The sequence below is a fragment of the Petaurus breviceps genome, unplaced genomic scaffold (genome assembly GCF_028583685.1).
Source record: "Petaurus breviceps papuanus isolate PSGF00001 unplaced genomic scaffold, PetGlider_PUasm1.0 175, whole genome shotgun sequence".
Lineage (NCBI taxonomy): Eukaryota > Metazoa > Chordata > Mammalia > Diprotodontia > Petauridae > Petaurus > Petaurus breviceps.
Genome location: NW_027185764.1, coordinates 4,400,281 through 4,422,531, shown reverse-complemented (window position 1 = coordinate 4,422,531; position 22,251 = coordinate 4,400,281). Strand labels below are relative to the sequence as shown.

The 22,251-nt window shown below is 38.4% G+C and overlaps 1 protein-coding gene across 1 annotated transcript in view; it reads right to left on the bottom strand.

Annotated features, from left to right (window-relative positions):
- The window catches only part of PCSK5 (proprotein convertase subtilisin/kexin type 5), a 609,050-nt gene that overhangs the window by 167,720 nt on the left and 419,079 nt on the right, over positions 1-22,251 (bottom strand). The window contains exons 16-21 of the mRNA XM_069085345.1: positions 21,912-22,014; positions 20,538-20,731; positions 17,977-18,061; positions 9,646-9,743; positions 8,751-8,880; positions 7,998-8,113 (exon numbers count right to left, since the gene is read on the bottom strand). Of these exons, the coding sequence (XP_068941446.1) occupies positions 7,998-8,113; positions 8,751-8,880; positions 9,646-9,743; positions 17,977-18,061; positions 20,538-20,731; positions 21,912-22,014 (726 nt within the window). The remainder of the gene's footprint in view (positions 1-7,997; positions 8,114-8,750; positions 8,881-9,645; positions 9,744-17,976; positions 18,062-20,537; positions 20,732-21,911; positions 22,015-22,251) is intronic.

Sequence of the window (22,251 nt, the reverse complement as noted above, 5' to 3'; positions counted from 1 at the left end):
ATGGAAGAATAGGAAGTGTTTAGCCTTGAGAATAGACTTAAAGGAAACATGATTGTAATCACATCTTTTAGATTTAAAAATGGGAGGTTATGTGGAGGCTCACTTTGTGTGGCCCTAGAGAGTGAAATTAGGACCAATGGGTAGACTAAAGGTACCAATTGGTAGGTACCTTTTTGGTACCAACGTACCAAAAAGGCAGGTACATTTTTGGACCAATTTGACTGGTCCAGAAATGGAAGGTGTCTTAGGAGGTGATAATTTTCTTATCACTAGATGTGTTCAAAGAAAGGTTAGATAGTCATTTGGTGGAATCAAGGAGGATGTTTTCAAGGGGGATTTGTACAAAGATTTAGGGATAAGGCTACATGACCTCTGAGGTCCCTTCTAATTATGGAATTTTGTGATCTTTATTCCAAATTTGGGAATTGAGAGAAGAAAGGAATCATTACCTATGCTGTGGATGGGAAATTATATATATATATATATATATATACATATATATATAACATATAATATATAAAAAATATACAAAAAATATAATTCTGCTAAATGACCCCTTTAAGATGTCAAGAACTGATTTAGAATCAACTCCCCCTATTTGACTATGACGAGAAGATACATGATTGTTGTCTTGATGTACACTTCCCAAACCTTGTTTCAGCCATCTTTTTTTCTAAGTGGAACAGCAGAGAGTGTTGGGGTTGGGAGTCAGGAAGACCAGAGTTCAAAGCCTGCCTAAGACATTTACTTACTGTGTAAACTTGGACCAGTTACTTAACCTCTTTCAGCCTCAGTTTTTTCCATCTGCAAAGGAGGGATAATAATGGAACCTACCTTATAGGCTTGTGAAGATCAAATGACATATCTGTAAAAGCATTCTGCAAACATTATATGTGTCATTATTCTCTTCTCCATCTTACCCATTCCTACAAAGTTCAGCGGTTACCTTTGAAATGATGAGTGATGGCCAGGACTTCACCTCCAGCTCATGTTTCTCTCCTGAACTTCAGTCCTGCATTTTCATATTTCCAGTCTCATTTCTCAAAAACAAATCTCCCACTAGCACCTTAAGCCCACTGGCATATGGATAGAACATTGGACTTTGAGTCAGGAAGACTTGGGCTAGAATGCCACCTCACATTACTTACTAGTTGTATGTCCCTGGGCAAATCACTTAACTTTTCTGGAACTCCATTTCTTTTTTTTTTTTTGAGGGGGGAAGGCAAGGAAATCGGGGTTAAGTGACTTGCCCAAGGTCACACAGCTAGTATGCATCAAGTGTCTGAGGTTGGATTTGAACTCAGGTCCTTCTGACTCCCGGGCTGGTGCTCTATTCACTGTGCCACCTGGCTGCCCCTGGAACTCCATTTCTATAGCTGTAAAATGAGGACTATTAGACTTAAAGACTGTTCCTTTTCAGCTCTAAATCTATCTATCATCCTATGATCTGCATTGCCTATCTATAAAGGAGCTTATAGCTTTTTGCAGCTATTTACTTTTTCTTATTTCTCTTCCCCAACAAAACAGTCTAACTTAGAGGTGTCAAACTTGCCTCCCCCTGCACCTGTACCTGCAAAAACTTCCTAGTGCAGCTCAAACTGGATTAAAATGTAATTGGGAAATGCTTAACAAAATAAATAAAACTACAATATGGCATAGATAATGTTAATTTCTGGTTTTCTGAGTCAATATGTAAGTGCAGGGATCTTTTTCTAATTGAGTTTGATACCATTGGTTTGGGTAGATGTTTGATTGAACTAAGAATTGAACTAAAGAGTCAATGTCTAATCTCCCTCAATGGACAATAAAGTCTAGACTAGGTTGATTTTCTGAACCATATGATAGGGTCTAAATTAGAGATGCATTTCATACAGAGTCTACATTTGATTATCCACAGTTAATTTTGGGGCCTTACTGAAAGTCAATGTTTTAATGAATAAGTCAGATGCTAGGAAGCATCAAAAGAACTTTGCATCATACACACACATATATAATATAAACTTTCAATTCTATATGAACCCATATGTATATGTTATTTGGACATTTCCTAGCAACATACAAACACACACATGCACACATCATGCACACACATGCATCATGCACACACACAGAAGTAGACAGGTATACAGACAGAAAGACACATAATTTCAAAGTCTGCTATTTTCTGATGGTGGCGATTAAAGACAAAACAATGTCCTTTAAGAAGCACCAAGGAGGAGTAGATGAAAAAAAAAGGAAAAAAATGTCATGGAAGTTCCATAGCATGTATACCAGCCTCTGTATGATTGAGAGCATATATAAATCTTTTTTAATGGAAAAGAACTCATGTCTGAGTCTTCTGGAGAGTTTTGAATAATCTGCTTTCCAGAGGTTTGAGTTAGATATATGACAAATCTCCTTTGTTTTTTCTTTGCTCTTTCTTTCTCCTTCTTTCCTTTTTTCTTTCTTTTTTTCCTTCCTTCCTGCTTCATTTCAAATCCAACTAAAAGAGAGAGGACCTCCCCATCCCTCCAAAACCGCATCCCCTAAATACATGGTTTATAAACAGATCAAATGAACAGGAACTCAGGTTAATTTAATAGAAAAAATAAAATATGGAATAACATTGATTTTGGCCAGTATCAATTACAACATTTCTACTATATTTTACAAAAAACAACTGAACATTTTACACATGTACAGTATTTTGTTTCTCAATAAAAATGAATTTGGATTTAACAATGGGTCACTAGTTTAAAAAATGAAAAAGGAAACAGCGGATATGAATTTTTGTCTCTATAATAATGCTAGAGACATTTGTTAAGTATCCAAACAAATTCTTTGCCATTCATTACATAATTATATCTCAATTATGAATATATATATATTTATACATAATATATATAAAACATTAACTTAAACTTTGAAAGCATTATGTTCTAGTTAATAATGTTATATAGAGAAATGAGGCAGTAACAGACTAGTAGTTAAACCAGTATAAATATACTCAAAGTCTAAATGGTCAATGGGAAATAAAGTGGGTATGAGTGGGGTTCCGTAGCTTTCCCAGTGACTGTGTTTTTACCAAATAAAATCATAATTTATTGCCTTTCCAATCACATCAACTTTGAGTTCCAAAAGAATTATAAGCTATTCTAGCTAAATGAACTCTTCAAACAAAACAATCCTATATTGGTTTGGGATTTTCTCTTGACCTTATTTTATGCTCCCAGTTACATTTGTCCACAGTTCTAGACAGGTGGGTACCTGCAAATTTAAGCCTGTGTCCTGTTCTTGCAAGTTTCATCCCTGCTAAAGCCAAATGTGGCCTACAGTATTACAAAGTGGAAAACAAATTAATGCAACCCATTGTTTCTCTAGCTCCTAATAAGTTGATATGTGGTTCCATATCATTTTAATGCCATTTAAAAATATAACAGTTTTTTAAAATTTGAAATGTGGCTTAACAGTGATAAAACAGTCAGAAAATACATTCGGTTATTGGGACATCAAAATGGCATCCTGATTAGTTAGATGGACACTTCAGTGTTGTATTCCCCTATTTTGCCACAGTGAATTCTTGATTCATTTTATTTCCTCCTCACAGATATAAAGGCCAATTATTCAAAGGATACAAGGTGTTAAGCAGGGAGCAGATAGCTACCCAGGTTAAAAAAAAAAAAGGACTTCTTTCACCTTAAAAGAAAATAAACCCAACAATAAAAAAAACCCAAGTGCACAGTCTGATTTTGGTATGTTAAAAAAAAGAGAGAAACTTAAAATCCAGCTATGTTCCCTGAAATATAGCCCTCTTTCAATTTGCAGAGATCTCTTCAAACTGAGAAACTTGGAAGTGACAAGAAATTGTATTTGGCTTCTCCTAATTCTGCCAATTGACTCAAAACACTTTTTCTCTGATGTTTAGTTTGCTGGTTTCTGTAATGTGTAAAGGAAGCAACAGAAAACCACAAGAGAGGAAATGCCCAGCAAACTGGAGACCACAAGAGTTCTCAGTTGGAACCAGGTCATGACAAGGCTAGGGTGAAACAGACACAAGTGACAGAATAACAGAATTGGGGGAGGGTACAATTATGCCACCAACATATTATTTTCCAGATGTGTTTTCTTCAGATTACAAGAGGAAAAAAAAAGCACCATTTGAATGAATTACCCGGTCAACTTGGGCACAAGCTTGAAAATGATTATGCCATCTGTTAGAAATACAGGAAGTTTTCTTAAACCTGTTTATTCTAAGAAGAACGTCCCTCTATCATATACTTCCTAGTGTGTTTGGTCTAACTTGGAGAGATGATTTTTAAACTCTCCACCCCACTAGTATTATAACCAAATTAGGTTCTGGAAAAACTCCTGCCACTGTGGCAATGTAAATACAATGGTCCATCATTCTAGTATTCTGGGGTGGAGGGAGTAGTGAAGATGGTTGATGCTCATTTTTTCTAAGAGTTTCATTCAATGGCTAGGTTAACCTTGCTGATTTGATCATGAAACATAAACACGGATCACTCAATTCAACGGTAAGTATTTTTTGAATGGAATGGAATGGAATTTGTGTTAAAAGCTCCCACATAGATACAGTTAAACCAATAGCAGCAAACCTGTCCTCTGGTGAAAGCCAGGCAGATTATTCCATTCCTTTGTTCCCATATTTGGCTCCTATTTCTTTCAAACAGGAAGCCATGAACAGACCTTTCAAGTAAGTAAATTCAAACAAAACAAAACAAAAGAAAAACCCAGTACATATCACATGAAGTAAATGACAGAGGGCAAGTGTCAATTTTCCCCTTGGAAAGACTCTGGCCAAGAATCATGGGCATAACTCTTCTGCATGATCATCATTCTCTAATGCTTTCTTTTCTGAAGTCTCCCTCCAACCCCGACTATGGACACAAGCACACAGAAAGACCAAATGGGAGCATTTATTCTGTTTTAATCCACGTCAACCTGTCGAATCTTGAAACACGTCTTTCATCATCTCGGAGGGGAAACAGGCAAGAAAAAGAGAGCGTAGGGTGGAGGGAGGGAAGGGCCTCCAAAAACAAGGAAACCCTGAAGTTGACAGGAAATCAAATCGTTAGTTTAACCTTCAATTTTGGCATCAAATGCTTTGGTCACCACACAATACTGACTCTGTGATTCTGGGCGCTTAGCACCAAGCGCCCAGTTATAAAAGGTAGGCTTGTTGTAGTTTTTTTTTTCTTTTTCATTTAAGTTCTGACAAAACAGTTCACCATCTCCCTGCACAAACTTGAGAGAGAGAATAAGAGCAAGAAAAGAGAGAGCGGTGGCTTTCTTGTTTTTCTTTTTCTTTTTCTTTTTTTAATAATAATAATATGGATTAATCTAGAAGTCTACAGGAACAGAGGGATTCTGGGTAGTGGACTGCTCAGCCTTGGTATGTACAAGTTTTACAACAGAGTTGCTGAAGGACCTTCCGCTGACAGAGATTGTTTTTTTTTACTAGCATACAAAAGCTGCCCTCGGCCCACGATTCTTCCGTTGCTACTCCAGGAAGGGCCAGCAAGAAAGGGAAGGGAGTTGGAGACGTAGACAGCATGGTGTGCACCCATGGAAGAAGGTTTTGATTGGTCAGAGAGGTAGATTTGGGGAAGGGGGGGTCGGAAGAAACCATTCAGGAGCATTCAACAAGAAGGAAATTGGGTCCACCCCAAGTGATTTCAATCAACAGCATTGTTTCAAGAAGAGATATTGCAGTCCGACAGGGAGTGTGATTGGAATCCATTTTATGAAAAGGAAAAACAAAACAAAACAAAACAAAAAAACAGATTAGAGAAAGGATAAATCAGAAATCAGCGATAAACACAGCAAAGAAATTGCATATTTTGAATTATCTGGAGTCAAAGAATATACAGTCATACGAATATACAGTACTTGGAAGAAAATAAACACAAAACCCCATGAATTCCAAACAGCAAGTGAATTTGTTTTGGAAAATCTGATGTGTCTCTACTGTTGTCAGCTCTGAATGGCTCAACAATGCAAATGGTACAGCTTTCTCTTTCGCTTTCAATTACACAGCACCCTTTTGCCCTTTTGCCTAAGTAAGGACCTTAGAAGGCTATTAAGATCATCCCAGCCTAGCTCATATGCTCACCAGCAAGGGTGCATTCGATGGCAGGGACAATACAAGGGGCATGGCTTGAATTTTCCAAACCTATTAAAATTCCTGTCTGTCTGTAGTCCAGAATAACTTAAATTTGGCCCAGACCGGCTTGAGATGTGGGCCTCTTCAAATCGGTATGATTGTGTCATGAGACACTAAATTTTTCTAGAGAAGACAGTATCTTTCTCCATACTTTGTGGATCTAGAGAAATCTTCCCCTCCTTTTTTCTTTCTTTTTTTTTTTTTTTGCTTTTTGGAGGGCAATTGGGGTTAAGTGACTTGCCCAAGGTCACATGGCTAGTTTTTGTGTTAAGTGTCTGAGGCCACATTTAAACTCAGGTCCTCCTAACTCCAGGGCCAGTGCTCTATTCACTGCACCACCTAGCCACCCCTCCCTTCCTTTTTAAAGGCCAAAAATGTGTGCTTAAATGTTTTTGGTAATATATAATTGCTGGGGACATATTTGTACATCTTTCAAGGCTCTCTCCCCCCTGCCTTGTATAGACAAACATCAGAATCAGTTCTAGAGATGGAAACTTCTACCAAAAGATTCCAAAATAGAATTTAAGGTGGTGATTTGGTTTCTTTCCAAACTCATTTCAATTTGATAACTCTCAGAGGAAGGGGACATCCATTGAAAGAGGGAGGAAAAAAGCCCTGCATAACTCCTGGGGATAGGACAGACTCATAGACTGAGTTCCTTCCAAGCAGGTACTATCTTTTGTCCTTCTTTCTATTTCCAGACTATATGGCATATAGTAGGGGCTTACTAAATGCTTATTGAATGACATTGTATTTTCTATTAATTTTTTCCTTTTCATGAAAATTCTAGGCAGAGGTGAAAAACAGTCAAAGGAAGGGAAAGAAAAAAGACACAATGTCTTAATTATGGTCAAATAGGATTGTCTTTCAAAGTCATGATTCCCCCCACCCCACCCCACCCTCACCTCCCACCATATGAAAGGTGTGTTTACTGATTTGTTTCTAGGATGCCATAAATATATTATACATCACTGCTAGCACAAAAACTCAAGGGCACTTGTTTCTACACCACTCTTTGATGAAGCATTTTTAAAACACTGTCAAAATTACTATGCGGGCACAAAACTAAGATCCCAAATTGGGCAGAACTTGTTTGTATAAGAGATGGGAAGTTAATGTTAGAATCATAAAATGTCAGAACTAGAAGGAACCTTAGAGTCTAGATACTTTGTACAGAGGAGAAAAACCAGAAGGTCACACAGCTGTATCTAATATTTGTTTTCAGAGAATATCATGACTAACTGAATCAGATTTCAATTTCTCTTTTATTTCCATTATTTTATCCTTTGTGCTGGGTGACTGTCCATTAGGCAGAATTTGGAGAATTTTGCAGCATGTTCTATAGGCATAAATTAAGGACACAATGAAAGGACAGACAAGTGTCCTAAAACTAAACACCAGAGAAATACTTATTTTTGACATGTGAAGACATGAAAACTATAGAACTTAATAAAATAAATCGGGGAATTCTTGAACCAGTGTTTTGATAACAAAAGGACCTGTTCTCTCCAATTTCTTGGTTACCCATGTTTCAGCTACCATCAGTTTTCCATCCTTATGGAAGAAACAGATTTATCTTCTACTTATAAGTGAAGATTTTCATCCATTTTATAATTCTATAGCTTAAATTATTACATGATTATGAATGACAGGTAAGAATACCAGTGGAAAGCTTTTATTAATTGCTGACAGCACCCTTTCAAACTATCAAAAAACGAAGTCTTATCAGTCTGCCTATCACCCCTTTAACAAAATTTAAAATGCATGAGGTTCCCCATTATAGTGTTCACACCTGATCATGCAGAAGAACAAATTTTAGAACTGCAGTACTCACCATCCTTACAGATTGCCCCAAGGATGCAGGCCCCTGTATCTAAGAGATAATTACTAGGGCAACTGGTACAGTTTCTGTCTCCGGGACCACTGCAGGCCAGACAGCTGGCAGCACATCTAAGAAACAACATAACGACTTATTATCATTTTATCTCATATAACTCTTAGGAGAAGGCAAGCATAATGACATCTCTCCCAAATTCCCCCCTTGGAGATGACATAAAATCTTTTCTTAGGATAATTGCTTAGTTCAACAATATTACAGAAAACATAACAAGTAGGAATTTCCTTAGATGTTTTTGAGATCTTGCACATTTGAAACAGAGAAACAAGATTCTGAGGATCATAGTTCAAAGCCTACTATCATTCAATAAGCATGCTGTGTTCTAGGTGCTGAGGATACAAAGGCAAAAATGAAACCATTTCTGTCCTCCAGGAGCTTCCATTCTATTGGGGTAAAACAACATATACTCAGATAAGTAAGTACCAAAAAAAAATGCCAAATAATGTACAAAGTAATCTAGGGGCTCATGGAGAGGGCACCAGTGGCTGTAGGATCAGGGTGGGATGGGCACAGGAGGAAGCACTTGGGAGGAACTTTGAAGGCAACTAGCAATTCTACAGTGTAGAAGGGGGGAAGAAATATATTCCAGGCATGGGGAAAGAACCTGGTTGCTGTAGTGTTCCTCAAGAGAAAAATTCTATGAGGAATATGGCATCTGAATATACTCTTTGGAGGGGAAAATGGACTTACCTTTTGCAGGATTTGTAGCCACTCTCTAAAGAGTGGTCAAAATAATAACTATTACTGCAGGTCTGCACACACTTCCCATCTTCCATGAAGTAGCCCTCACTGCAGGTAATACATGTATCTGCTCCTGCCCCTTAAAATTCAAAGAAATAGGGAAGCCATTATTAGGACAGCTTCATCAAAGTTTCCAGAACATAAACTGTCTCCAAATGGTTAGTAAAAATAACCTAAGACAATCCAAGATCTGTCACAGCGTTCTGGAGAAATGTGTTTTGCTAAATAATGTAGGTAGAGATATTTACAATTCTCAGTGACACTTTGGAGATCAATATTGCTATTGTTTTGCTTTGTTTTTTTTTTTTACTGGAATTGAGAACGTTTCCTACTTAAGATAATACCTATCCCTCAGCAAAAACACACACCTGTTAGAAAAGTGAAGGAGTCCTACCTAAAACTGTTGATTATTGTAGAAATGCAGGGAGGTTGTGGCTATGGGACTCTCAATGAGAAAGTCAAATTTGGTGAGTCTATGAGTCTAAGGCACTTGTCTCTGAGTGATAACTGGAAGAAAACTGTGTTATTCACAGAGACCATCCGTGGATCATAGGTTTGGAGGCTGCAAGGATGTTAAATGTCTTCAACCTCCTCATTATATAGTTTATAAGGAAACTGAGGTCTAGAGAGGCTAAGGAGGAAATAAGTGGCAGAGCTGGCATTTGAACCCATTGATTCTCAAACCCAATGCTCTTATCTCTGTACCACAACGCCCCTCCTCAGGCACCTCCAGCATTGAGTGCTTAGTTTTTCAAGACCATTTCCTACCTGGAAAAGTGGTGCATAAAACCATAGACATGCCAGAACAAGAATGGCCCAGTCCACTCTCTCAGCAGGCACCTACCTGCACAGGTGGCACAGAAACGATGACAGGGCTCACAATCCTTTCCACTGTAGTATTTCCCATCTTCACAGGTCACAGTACATCTGGATCCATGTAGGCTGGCACAGAAAGCAGAGGTGTCATTGTGAGACTGCCAGGAGTGAGGCCAAGATGCGGCAAAGGGAAGGCTTTGTTTATAGGAAAGGAAGTTCGTCTAATGGAGATGACCAGGTCCATTGAGATTTTGTTATATGGAAATCTCACTGGTATCCCGCTCTGCTTCCTAACATCTTGTATCTTGACTTAGAATAACATGCAAGTGTATATATGTGGCAAACGAGCTTATCTTAAGTAAGCTTATTTAGAAACTCCTTTCATTAGAGCTAAGTAGAAATTAGTTTGCATCTTTCAGCCCAGAGTTTTTTATAAGCTATTTCACAAATAGGAAAATCATGTCACCCAAGAGCTGGTGACACAGGCAATATTTTACACCTGGATTTACAATGTAATAACTTCTAGGTAAAAGACAAGGTCTAGGATCAAGGGTGGGGAACCCATGGCCTCAAAGTCACATTTGACCTTCTAGGTCCTCAAGTGTAGCCTTTTGACTGAATCCAAACTTCATGGAACAAATTCCCTTAATAAAAGAATTTATTCAGGGGCGGCTAGGTGGCACAGTGAGTAAAGTGCCAGCCCTAGAGTCGGGGGGACCCGGGTTCGCTTTCGGCCACAGACACTTAACACCCACACAAAAAAAACTTGCAGTGTAACCTTGGGCAAGTTACTTAACCCCAATTGCCCTCCAAAAGGCAAAAAAAAAATATTCTGTAAAACTTGAACTTAGTCAAAAAGCTGCACCAGAGGACCTAGAAGGCCACATGTGGTCTTGAGGTCACAGGTTTCCCACCCCTAGATTGGGTAAAAGACAGAAAATTTCCAGGAGATAGAAAGGTTGAATATACAATATTTGAAATTGCAGTTTATTCATAGATTGGCATCTGTCTAAGTGTAGGGTTGAGGGAGATCATTCTAAATAGCAATTCTACTGAAAAAGATCTTGGGGTTTTAGAGGACTGTAAGCAAATGTGGTTTCAGACTGCAATAACAGAGCAATCAAGGTCCCTAGAAATAACAGTCTCATTGGTCTGTACTCTGGCCAAACAATATCCTCCATATTATGTTCATTTATAAGCCTGTTTTAGAAAGGATTGTGATAAACTGGAGCGTATTCAGAAAGGGGCAGGCAAGATGGTGGATGGCCTTGGGATCATATCATGAGAGCATCATTTGAATAAAAGGGGATAATTAGTTTGGAGAACAGATGTGTTGAGTGGGGCCCCAATCACTATCTCAGCAGGGATTAAATTTGTTCTGGTCAGGCCCAGAGGATAGAGCAAGGACTAATGGGTTAAGACTGCAAAACCTGTGTTTGGCCTGATGGAAAGAAAACTTTCCTAACAACTGGAATTATCCAAAGGTGGAATGGGAGGTAATGATCTCCATCCTACCCTAACTCCTCTCAACTAGAAGCATGTTATAGAGAGGAGTATCCTTACCCAGGTTTAGGCTATGCTAGATTGTCTCTCAGTGCCATGTTGACTCTGAGAATTTTAGGATTCAGAATAATCATCTGGGAAGAGATGTGGTATCTTGGACTTGGACTTAGAAGAACTGTTTGAATACTGTTTCCAACATTTGCTTTGTGAGCTGAGGCATAGAGATAATCCTCATTTCTCAAATAGGTCTTGAGACTTTTAGAGTCCTAAAAGCTACTATAATTTTAGGGTTTCATGAAGAAGATCATAGGGTCCAGGCCTCAGGAAGTGATAGTTCCACTGTAATCTACCCTGGTCAGAAGACATCTGGAGTGCTGTAGACTATACATCCTCAAAAAATGCTTTATAAGCCATTAGGTGCTAAGGAAATGAGAATTATTACTGGCTCATACTTTGTTGTTGTTATAGTTCAGTCGTTTTTCAGTCATGTCTGACTCTTCATGACCCCATTTGGTCATGAACCCCAGAAATACTGGAGTAATTTGCCATTTCCTTCTCCAGTTCATTTTACAGATGAGGAAACTGAGGTAAACAGGGTTAAATGACTTTCCCAGGGTCACACGGCTAGTGTGTCTCTGGAGTCACATTTGAACTCAGGAAGATGAGTCTTCCTGACTCCAGGCCTGGCACTCTATGCACTGTATCACCTAGCTGCCCTACTGGCTCACACTAGCTATAATTAATTCATTTCAAAGCTGGCAAGAGAAACTCCTTGCTATGTATCACCTAGAGTTGGGTATATGTATAACCAGAGTTAGGAAGAGAGCTAATAGACTGTAGAAGGCAGAGTGGTACAGCGGAAAGACCCCAGGTCTGGTGTGTGGTGTGAGGATTCAAATCCTCACAATCATTCACTGCCTTTATGCCTCAGTCCCTCAGTGTCATCATTTGCAAATGAGGGGGTTGGATGATAACCTCTCAGGTCCCTTCCAGCTAAACATCCATCATCCTGTGTAGACTCTTGAAGAGTCAAGATTGTATCATCTGTAACATCTTCACATTCCTATTGCTCAGTGAGTATAATAGGTACTTAAGAAATAGTGGGTGAATAGGAACTCTTTCTGGTTCAGGGCTGGCTTTCAAGTGTTATGCAACAGGGTCAAAAGTAAGGCATGCTGTGATCCCAGGGGCTTCAGCATTAGCACTACTGCTACTAAATAAGACTTTATTCTTGGATGCTGTGACATAAGGTGCTTTTGGTATTACTTATCTCTTTTTATTTTCCCCTAAACAGTCTTACGAGGTAGATAAAATTCAATTCAATTCAACCCATTTTAATAAACATTTTTAAACCTATGTTGTACTAGATACAGTGCTGGACTAAGGCAATACACAGATGATTTTTTAAAAGCCTGAAACAATTCCTATCTTCTAGCTCCTACTATAATTGAAAGGATGTTTTGGAATATAATATTTCAGAAGGCAAAAGAGAAAGGTTTACAAACCAATCTACCTTACCCTGAAAAGTTGAGTATAATCCTATAGGTAGACATATGGAGCTTTAATGGAAGGAGACAGGGGAAGGGAATAAAGCACCGATACTGTGCCTACTGTGCACCAGACATTGTGGTAAGGACTTTACAAATATAATCTGATCTCACTTACTGGAATAGAAGATATGCAAATATTTCTGATGAAAAGACCCAAAATGAGAAGGAACTTTGAAACACCAACAAAAAGAAGCAAGGGAAACCTAATGAGGGAAATTTATCTGAGCAATTGGAAGGAGCTGTATGATGACGTAGTGCTACCATTCCAACAGGCAGAGAAGAAATACATGTCTTTTCAGAACCTCCATGTCTTCAAAGGGTATTGCTGAGGGAGTTAAATAAGAAAAACATTGGTCCTGAGGATGGATGGTTCTGTTCTTTTTCTTTTTTGAATTGGGGTTAAGTGACTTGCCCAAGGTCACATGGCTAGTTTGTGTTTGTGTGTGTGTGTGTGTGTGTGAAGTGTCTAAGGCCGGATTTGAACTCAGGTCCTCCTGACTCCAGGGTCGGTGCTCTATTTACTGAGCCATTTGGCCACCCCGGACAGTTCTGTTCTGAAGAGCTGAAGGTAAGGGAAGGAAAGGAAAAGGGAGGAAGAAGGGAGTGGAGCTTGCTATTCCTCATAACTTTGATATGTGGAACTAGTATACAAATATAGAGAAAAGGGTGTGGGGAGCAGGTATCCAATGAACATCACTCTGATACAAAGAAGGAATGCACATACGTAATATACACACACAGCATGGTGTATAAATATATTAAACTCAACAGGGAAACAAATGGGGTTGAAAATCATGTTAGTGGGACCAGTTAAGAGAGGAGGTATATGGCAGGAAACTTCCTGATCTTAAAGGAAGGATTAAAAGAAGGAAAGATTGGGGGGAGGGGGAGAGAAATCATGTATAAAGCCCTTGATTGCTTTTTAGGTAATTGAGGAATGACTGAAAAATTCATCATATATAAAAGTAATGGAATATTATTATAAGAAATTACAAGAAAGCTGGGGGCGGCCAGGTAGCACAGCAAGTAAGAGCACCGGCCCCAGAGTTGGGATGACCCGGGATCGAATCCGGGCTCAGACACTTAGCACCCACCCAGAAACACCTGGCCATGTAACCTTGAGCAAATTACTCAGCCCTAATTGCTTAGGGGCGGCCAGGTGGCTCAGCGAGTAAGAGCATTGGCCCCAGTGTTGGGATGACCTGGGGATCTAATCTGGGCTCAGATACTTAGCACCACACCCAGAAATAACTGGCTGTGTAACCTTGAGCAAGTTACTTAACCCCAATTGCTTAAAAAAAAAAAAGAAATTACAAGAAAACAATGAAAGAGACAACTTTAGAGAATCCTTGGTAATATGAATTAACACAGAGAAGTAATTAAAACCAGAGGAAAATGTATACAAAGACAGCAATTGTATGAAGAAAAACAACTTTGGAAGACTTAAGGACTCTGATGAATGCAATGATCAACCATATCTACAGAGAACCTGTAAGGAAGTATATTACCTACCTCCTGACAGAGAGGAGAGGGATACAAGTGAAGAAAGACACATGCATGTGTGGCTATGGGAACTCTGAGGATTTGTTTAGCTTGATTTTGTTTGTTACATTTCTTTTTTTCTCTAGGTTTTTAATTGGGGGGATATGGGGAATGGGGAATGTAGGAGAAAATAATAGTGATGTCAAAAAAAGGAGAGACATTAAAACAGTTTTTAAAAATGTATTAAAGAAAACAGAAAGAAATTCAGAGAGAAATACAGATAAGCAGTCCAGGTTTGAAAATAATGTATAAAATATCTATAAACTTGAAAAAATTAATATGAAACAGAGACTCAGTTTCCTATAAAATCTTCCTTTTGTGGTCTGATGTTTGTGTGTAAATGGTGTGTGTGTGTGTGTGTGTAGTTCACAATTTTAAAAAAGAATGACTAAAAATACATGCATCAATCCCTACCTCCAAGGGGATTTCATTCAATTGGGAGGAAAATAGCATGTACAGATAAAAAATCTGAAGTAATTTCAAAGGGAAGCACTAATACTTGGAAGAAACTTGCAGAAACTGATTCTGTGCTGTGCCTCCTTTTACAAATTCAGAAACTGAGGTTCAGAGAGGTGATATAAGTTAGCTAAGGTCATACAGCTAATAAATGACATAGTTGTAAACTGAGACTTCTTTCCACTATGCCTGACCTAGAAGGAGGTAAAATCTTGTTCATTTCTATTTTGGTCTAAAAGAATAGGAAAAAATCTCTCCCTTCCCTTTCAAAATATCTTTAAAAACAGAGGTTATATTTTATTTGATACAAATTTCTCAACCTGGCATTTGAGGTCATCCCAAACCTGGCACCAGCCTGCTTAATTTGACTTTATTTTCAGCTTTAAGTTTTCCTCCCCCCCTTTAAATATCTACATTCTACTTCCCTTCTGACTCACTCTCTTGTCTGCCCTACCTCACACTGGCCTCCTTGCCCTCCTGAGAATGACTGTAGCTTGGGGCCAACTAGATGACCTTGGAGCCCTCTTGCCCAGAACCGCCATATCATCAGAAGCCCCAGTCCCACTGCTCACTTCCCTTCTGGCTCACTCTCCAGTCTGCTTCACCTCCATACTGGCTTCCTTGCCCCTCAAAATAGGCACCCTTACTCCTCCTTTTCCAGCTGCCCTCTATGTGTTGTCTTCCTGCATTAGAACGAGAGCAGTGACAGTCTTGTTTTTGTATCCCCAGTGCTTACCACAGTGACTGGCATATAGTAAGCATTGAATAAACACTTCTTGGTTTTTCTCTCTCCCTCTTCTTCCCTTCCTCCTTCCTTCCTCTCTCTCTCTCTCACTCTCTCTCTGTCTCCCTTTCTTCTTCCCTGCGTCCCTCTCCATCTGTCTATCTTTCTCTATCCCCCATTTACCATTTTAGTCTTTAAAGTCTTTAGTCTCTCTTTCTCTGCTTCCCTCTCCATCTGTCTGTCTGTCTATCTGTCTCTATCCCCCATTTACCATATTAATCCCCAATTCCATACCAGACAAGGTATCCCAAACAAGGAATGTGATCCTTCCTCATCTCCACCTTTCAGAAACAATAGCTTTGTCTTCTATCAAGGCTTGGTTCCGATGACACCTCACTCGCAAAACTTCCCCTAAATCTTCTAGTGGAGACTCCCCCTTCAAATGAACATATCTTATAATTATTGTTGTATGTATTGTACCCTCACAGAAGAGTTTAAAGTTCTTAGAGGGTAGAGGATAGCTTATTTTTATCTTTGTATTCCCTGTGCCTAACATTTAATGAATATCTGAAGGAAAATCAAATTCTTGATGGCACCCTAGTAATAACTGTGTAATCTACCGTCCCCCCAAAATCAGAGCTTTGGATCTCTGCATTCAGGCAAATTGGCCTACTGTAGTTTCCCAAACATCTCCTGTCTCCTGGCTTTTCCATCAGTCATCTCTTATGCTTGGAATGTATTCCCCTTTATATCACCATCTGTTAGGATCTCTTTAGGGATTAGCTCATGCATAATCTCCTACAGGATGCCTTTCTTGACCTTCCTTAATTGTGGGTGCTTTCTTTTTCCTTCTCAAATTATATACCAAGCTATTTATAAATTATGTTCTACCAGTAGAATGTAAGCTTCCAGAAGGCAAGGGCTGTTTTTTAAGCTCAATGAAGAAGACAGTGCATTGACACAGTAGGTGCTTAACAAAGACTTTTTTTGGATTCAATTGGGCTGTTATTAAGAAAAAAAGTTTTGGGTTCTCCCTTCAACTCTGAAATATATTAGTTGTATGCTCTGTCTAGAGTAAAACACTATATAAGGAGCAAAGAGGACAGTGTTATAACCCACAATATGATCATGCAAATGAAATTAAGTATGGCTAAGTGTGGTGTATTGGAAAAAGCACTCAAGTTGGAGTTATATGATCTGGGTTCAAATCCTACCTTTGCCATTTTCTGTTTGTGTGAACTCAACTTCTTTGGTCTTCAGCTTCCTTGTTTTTTAAAATGAAGGGTTGGATTAGAGCTCTAAGGCTCCTTCTAGCTTTCATTTTATGACCCTGTGACTTGAGTTTGAATCTCAGCTTTGCTATCTACCACCTATGGGATCCTACGTAAGTTACTTCACTTCTCCAGACCTCAGTTTCCCTATCTGTAAAATGAGGTGCTGAACCATCTGATCTTTAAAGTCCTTTCCAATTCTCAATCTACAATCTTGTCTAATGATAACAGGAGAAAAAAACAGGTTATGTGGATTTATTGAAACCAAAAAATGGTTTTCTAACACTGGTACATATAGAGAACTTCTTGCTTAGACCCTATCATTGGAGAGGTAGACAGATGAATGTTCTTTTAACAAAGACCCATCCACTGAAAACAGCTAATGAAAGAAATTAACTTACAGACACAGGAGGCTGTCTTGACCTAATAAAGCTACAACCTAGGAAAGAGTTTGATTTCCTCTATTTAAATATCATGATTACTTTGTTCATTTGGAGCATCTCTTATGGATTTCACCTATCTGTTTCAACAGTGGCAAAAATCACCTACTAAAGAAAAAAAAATATCCACTGATATAAAACTTATTTGTATACCATCTGAGAATGGCACCAAGCATGGGGTACCCAAGATGAAGAGTAATTCGTGGATATAATATCTATATATTTCACAGATATGTTTGGATTAAACATATCTTATAATTTTTAATAAGAACTCAGTTTCAGGTGACAATTTCTACCAAACATTTGCCAGGCATGATTGTCCAGACTAGCAGACGATAACAGGAGGGGGTCAAGAGTATCAATGTACTTTCCTGACTTCATTTTTATAGCAATCTTTGCTATACTTTAGATCAGTAAAGGATGGCTTTTAAATCTCTGTATGTCTTATTTACTAGTATTTTCATTTTTTCAGTGTATGTATTTATGGTCCAAATTAAACGATATATGCAAAGCACTTTGCAAACTTTAATTCCATCCTTAAAGAAGATGGCATTTCCTTAGTCATATAAAGAAGCAGAAATAATGTAATGGCTACAGGGTGCTTTAATAATGAGGACATGAGGGTATATAAAGGAAGATTGTCAAGGTAAGATTAGGCAGTAAAATGATCTTTTAAAAAAGTGTAGGGGGCAGCTAGGTGGTGCAGTGAATAGAGCACCAGCCCTAGAGTCAGGAGGACCTGAGTTCAAATATGGCCTCAGACACTTACTAGCTATGTGACCTTGGATAAGTCACTTTACCCCAATTGCCTTGCCTTTCTCCCCCCCAAAAAAGTATATATCCATTTATTGAGTTCATTTGTTTATTTCTTACCTTAAGCCATGTCTACATTCAGTGCAGTTCTGAGAATCAGTACATGTCCTGCAGTTTTCACTGCATTTCCGGCAAAGGTTTTTATCTGATCAAAAAATAAAATAAAATTTAGGTTAAAAATCAGTTCATCAATATGACTCAATAAAAGTGAGTGTAAATGTTCTAATACCTATTTTTACAATATCTTTCACATCAATATGAATAGGGAAATATACATAAAAGATCCTCAAAATTACTACTTTCATTGCTATCTCCTATCAAAATACACATTTTAAAATTTTTAATAGAATTTTTGCCCCCTAAGAATCCTGATTTCAGAGAGGCAAGCTTGTTCTGTGTATCTGTTAAAAGTAGCAAACCAGTTGTCCATTGGAGGAAAACTCCAGGGAAATTCATGAATCAGGGTGTTGCTTATGATTCTAAGATGAAACTTAGGTTATTGTTACATGCTTGATAAAAATTATGGCCTGAAACTGGGTTCTTATTAAAAATTACAAGATGTGTTTAATTCAAACATATTTGTGAAGTTTACGGGTATTATTAATTACACATGGAGGCAGATAATGTGAATACATGCTTACATTTACATTAATATAGATTGTACTTCATGTTTACTAAGTAGTTTCCTGCAGGTTACAGTAGTCCATTTTCTTTCTTTCTTTTAGGGCAATTGGGGTTAGGTGACTTGCCCAAGGTCACACAGCTAGTTTTTGTGTTGTGTCTGAGGCCGGATCCGAACCCAGGTCCTCCTGACTCCAGGGCCGGTGCTTTATTCACTGTGCCACCTAGCTGCCCCACAGCAGTCCATTTTAACTTAAACAAATCATTTTCCTAACAGAATTCAGTACAGAACCCAAATTATTGATTTTCCTTACTGTTGTGTCCTAGAAGAGGACTCTATTTATTTGTTTGTTAATGAGGTATCTAGAGATATCATAGTATAGTTGGAAAAGCTTGGAGACAAGACTAGCCTGGTTTTGAAATTACCATGGAAATAACTGAATATTTTTTTTAAGTCTCAGTTTCCTTATCTTTAAAATGGAGATAATCTGTAGTACTTTCCCCAGAGTTATAGTAAAGATGAAAAACTGATGATTCATATTTATGAAACTCTCTAAGGTTTTCAAAATGCAGTCCTCTCATGAGAAAATAAATGTAAAGAACACAGCAAACCTTAAAGTAATATAAAAATATTAGCTATGATTATTATTAGCCCTTTCCCCACTTTATCACATCTCTAATTCATCCTTATGTTATATTGTCTCTGAATTTATAAAGGCTATTCCAGTGGATCTCAAGCTCTGGCCCATTCTACCACAGCCAGAAAGATTTCTCAGTGGAGGATAAATTATGGATCTCTCAGACAACTGCAGTCTCCCTAACTGTGGAAAGCCACATCACCAGAAAGCTGTACACAGCAACCAATGAAGAGCATGAAAGAGCTGTGATTTACATCAGGGTAGCTGTAATCTAGGAGGAAGGTAGGTGGTTCAGTGGATAGAGTGCTGGGCCTGGAGTCAGGAAACCTAAAGTTCAAATCTAGCCTCAGACACTCAATAGCTGTGTGACCCTGGGCAAGTCATTTAACCTCCATTTGCCTTAATTCACTGGAGAAGGAAATGGCAATCCACTCCAGTATCTTTGCCAAAAAAAAAAAAACCCATGGAGAGTATGGCCCATGTGGTCACAAAGAATCAGACACAAGTGAACAATAAGAAATTGTTCAGCTGAAGTCATCACGTACATTTTGGCATGTTTGAGAAGTAAATACATAGATCTTATTTAAATAGGAAGATATATAAAACACAAAGGTAAACAAGAATCATTAAGTAATAAAGTACAACAATGAATATGAACATCAATGATGTCAAATAAACTGTACTTTAAATTGTTAGAATATGTCTATCTTATTTCTCATAGTTTGGAAGAAGATTGGACTCTTTCAAGTCTGAAGGATATCACATAATGATGATGATCACATTCTCTCTATAAGGCTCTCTGTTTCTCTAAATGAATTTTTTCCCCTCCCTACCAATTACTTGACTTTTCTATGTAAGTAGAATTGGTGGGAATTTCATTCTATTTCTCTATTGAATGCTGAGGTCACTATTAAGTCATATGATGATGAAATTGAGCCATAAGATGTAGTTCCCACCCACTTTTGGATGGAATCAACAAGGAATTTTACTACCCAGGAGGTGAGAGATCAATATGGTTTTTTGCATGGAAATCTTTAATAGCTTTCTGTTATTCCTCTTTTAAAGTTATGCTTTCCACTTGGCCAGGAAAAGCAGAAACACAAAATTTCAGATCAATAGGCATCACATTTATGTTATCTGCAAGCCTAGTTTCCATTTACATTTTAGACATTTGTGCACAGATCTCCCACACTCCCCCCAATCCACAAAAAACACAAGTCCCTCAAAATCTCAGCAATGACTGAATTTTGTTTAACATGAACCAAAACCTAGATTTCAAGAAAGGGGAATTCCCATTCTTTAAGCCCCTCCTTTAAATGCAATACTTTCTCCCTCAATGCCAAACAACAGAAATGAGCTCACTCATATCCTGGTAAAATCCTTCTGGGCAGGTGGTGACACAAGCATTGGTTTCTTCATTCAGGAAGTAGCCATATTTGCAAGACAGGCACTGGTTACTATGACTTCCAATGCAAGACTCACAACTGGGGGCACATTTTCTACAGCGTTTCTTGTCTGCATGGTAGTGACCCGGCGGACAGCTTGAGACGCAGATTCTGGATTGTTGGGGACACAAAAGTGAAAGGTTAAAATAACCACTGATTCTTTCTCATGTATTCTCTTAATATATGAGAGACAACTAGTCACCCATTTCAGCTGCAAAATTCAACTTTCAACCCTGTGTTATTGTGTATCCTCTGTCCCTGTACCCAGTTATGGTCTCTGAAGCCTTCCCCGTCCTGGTGTGTTCATATATTCAATAGAAGAGAAGAGATCTATCCCTTTGTTTTACTTTCTTATTTAGCTCTTACCTTCAATCCATCAATCAACAAACACTTATTAAGTGCCTCTAATGGCTATGAATTAGCTGGAAGGTCAACGGGAATTTGGGTTAAGTAGGAATAGAAAAAGGAACGTTGCCATTTCACATCCCAGCTTTGTCACTTACAAGTTGTTTGATGTCTGGTAAATTAATCTCTTTAGGCCTCATTTTCTTCATCTGGGGATAATACCTGTACTGTGCCTTTCACAAAGCCATGAAGATTAAATAAAACAATGTCCACAAAGTGCTTTGTCATAATTATATAAGTTATTGTTAATAAAATGTTAGGTATGAATCTTTGGCAAGGAAGATGAGAAGAGATAATGTGTTTAAAGCTAGATAAGCGGGGACAGTGCGTGGAGAGATGGCATGTGGAACATGGAATGAACATGGAATGAAGAGGAATTATAATCTTAGTCTCACTTTCCAGATCTGTAAAAGAAGAGCATCTGTCTCCCAGGGTTGTTTTGAGGATCAAAAGTGATAACATGTGTGTCGCAAACCTTACAGTACCATATAAATGACGATGGCAACGATGATGATAAATGCAATTTCCCTCTCTCGCCTTTGGCAACTAAGTGGCTCAGTAGATAAAGTGTTAGACCAGGAGTTAGGAAGACCTGAGTTCAAATTTAGCCTCAGACACTTACTAGCTGTGTGACCCTGGGCAAGTCACTTAACCTCTGTTTGCCTTAACCCACTGGAGAAGGAAATGGCAAACCACTCCAGTATCTTTGCCAAGAAAACCCCATGTACAGCACTGGTAGACAATGGTCCACAGAATCACAAAGAGCTGGACACAACTCAGCAACAACAGAATCATGCCTTTTGTTCGAAAAGCATTTTCCTAATTTTCCACATAGACAAGCTGAACTAAAGCTTACGAATTGAGCAGCAAAAACAATGAAACTTACCGCGTGTTGTTTTTCAGTTTGTAGTAGTAGTGCAGACAGTCATTGCAGTGGTCTGGTCCTGGCCCATCACATCCTACTTTACTGCACTCAGGGTCACAAGGGCCTTTGGGAATCCAAAAAGAAACAAAAGCAACTCAACAGATTTCTAGGAAATGATTTTTTTAAGCGACTTTGTACTTATATTTCCTTGTGCAGATCCCTCAGAAATCATTGTGATTGTTAAGTCAAGAGATAAACCTTTGATTTTCTTGGGAAGGTATCTGATGCCTAAGGCCCATTCAACCTCCATAAAAAAAAAATGATTCAGGCCATGCATTGGCCATGAGAGTCAATGTGGCAC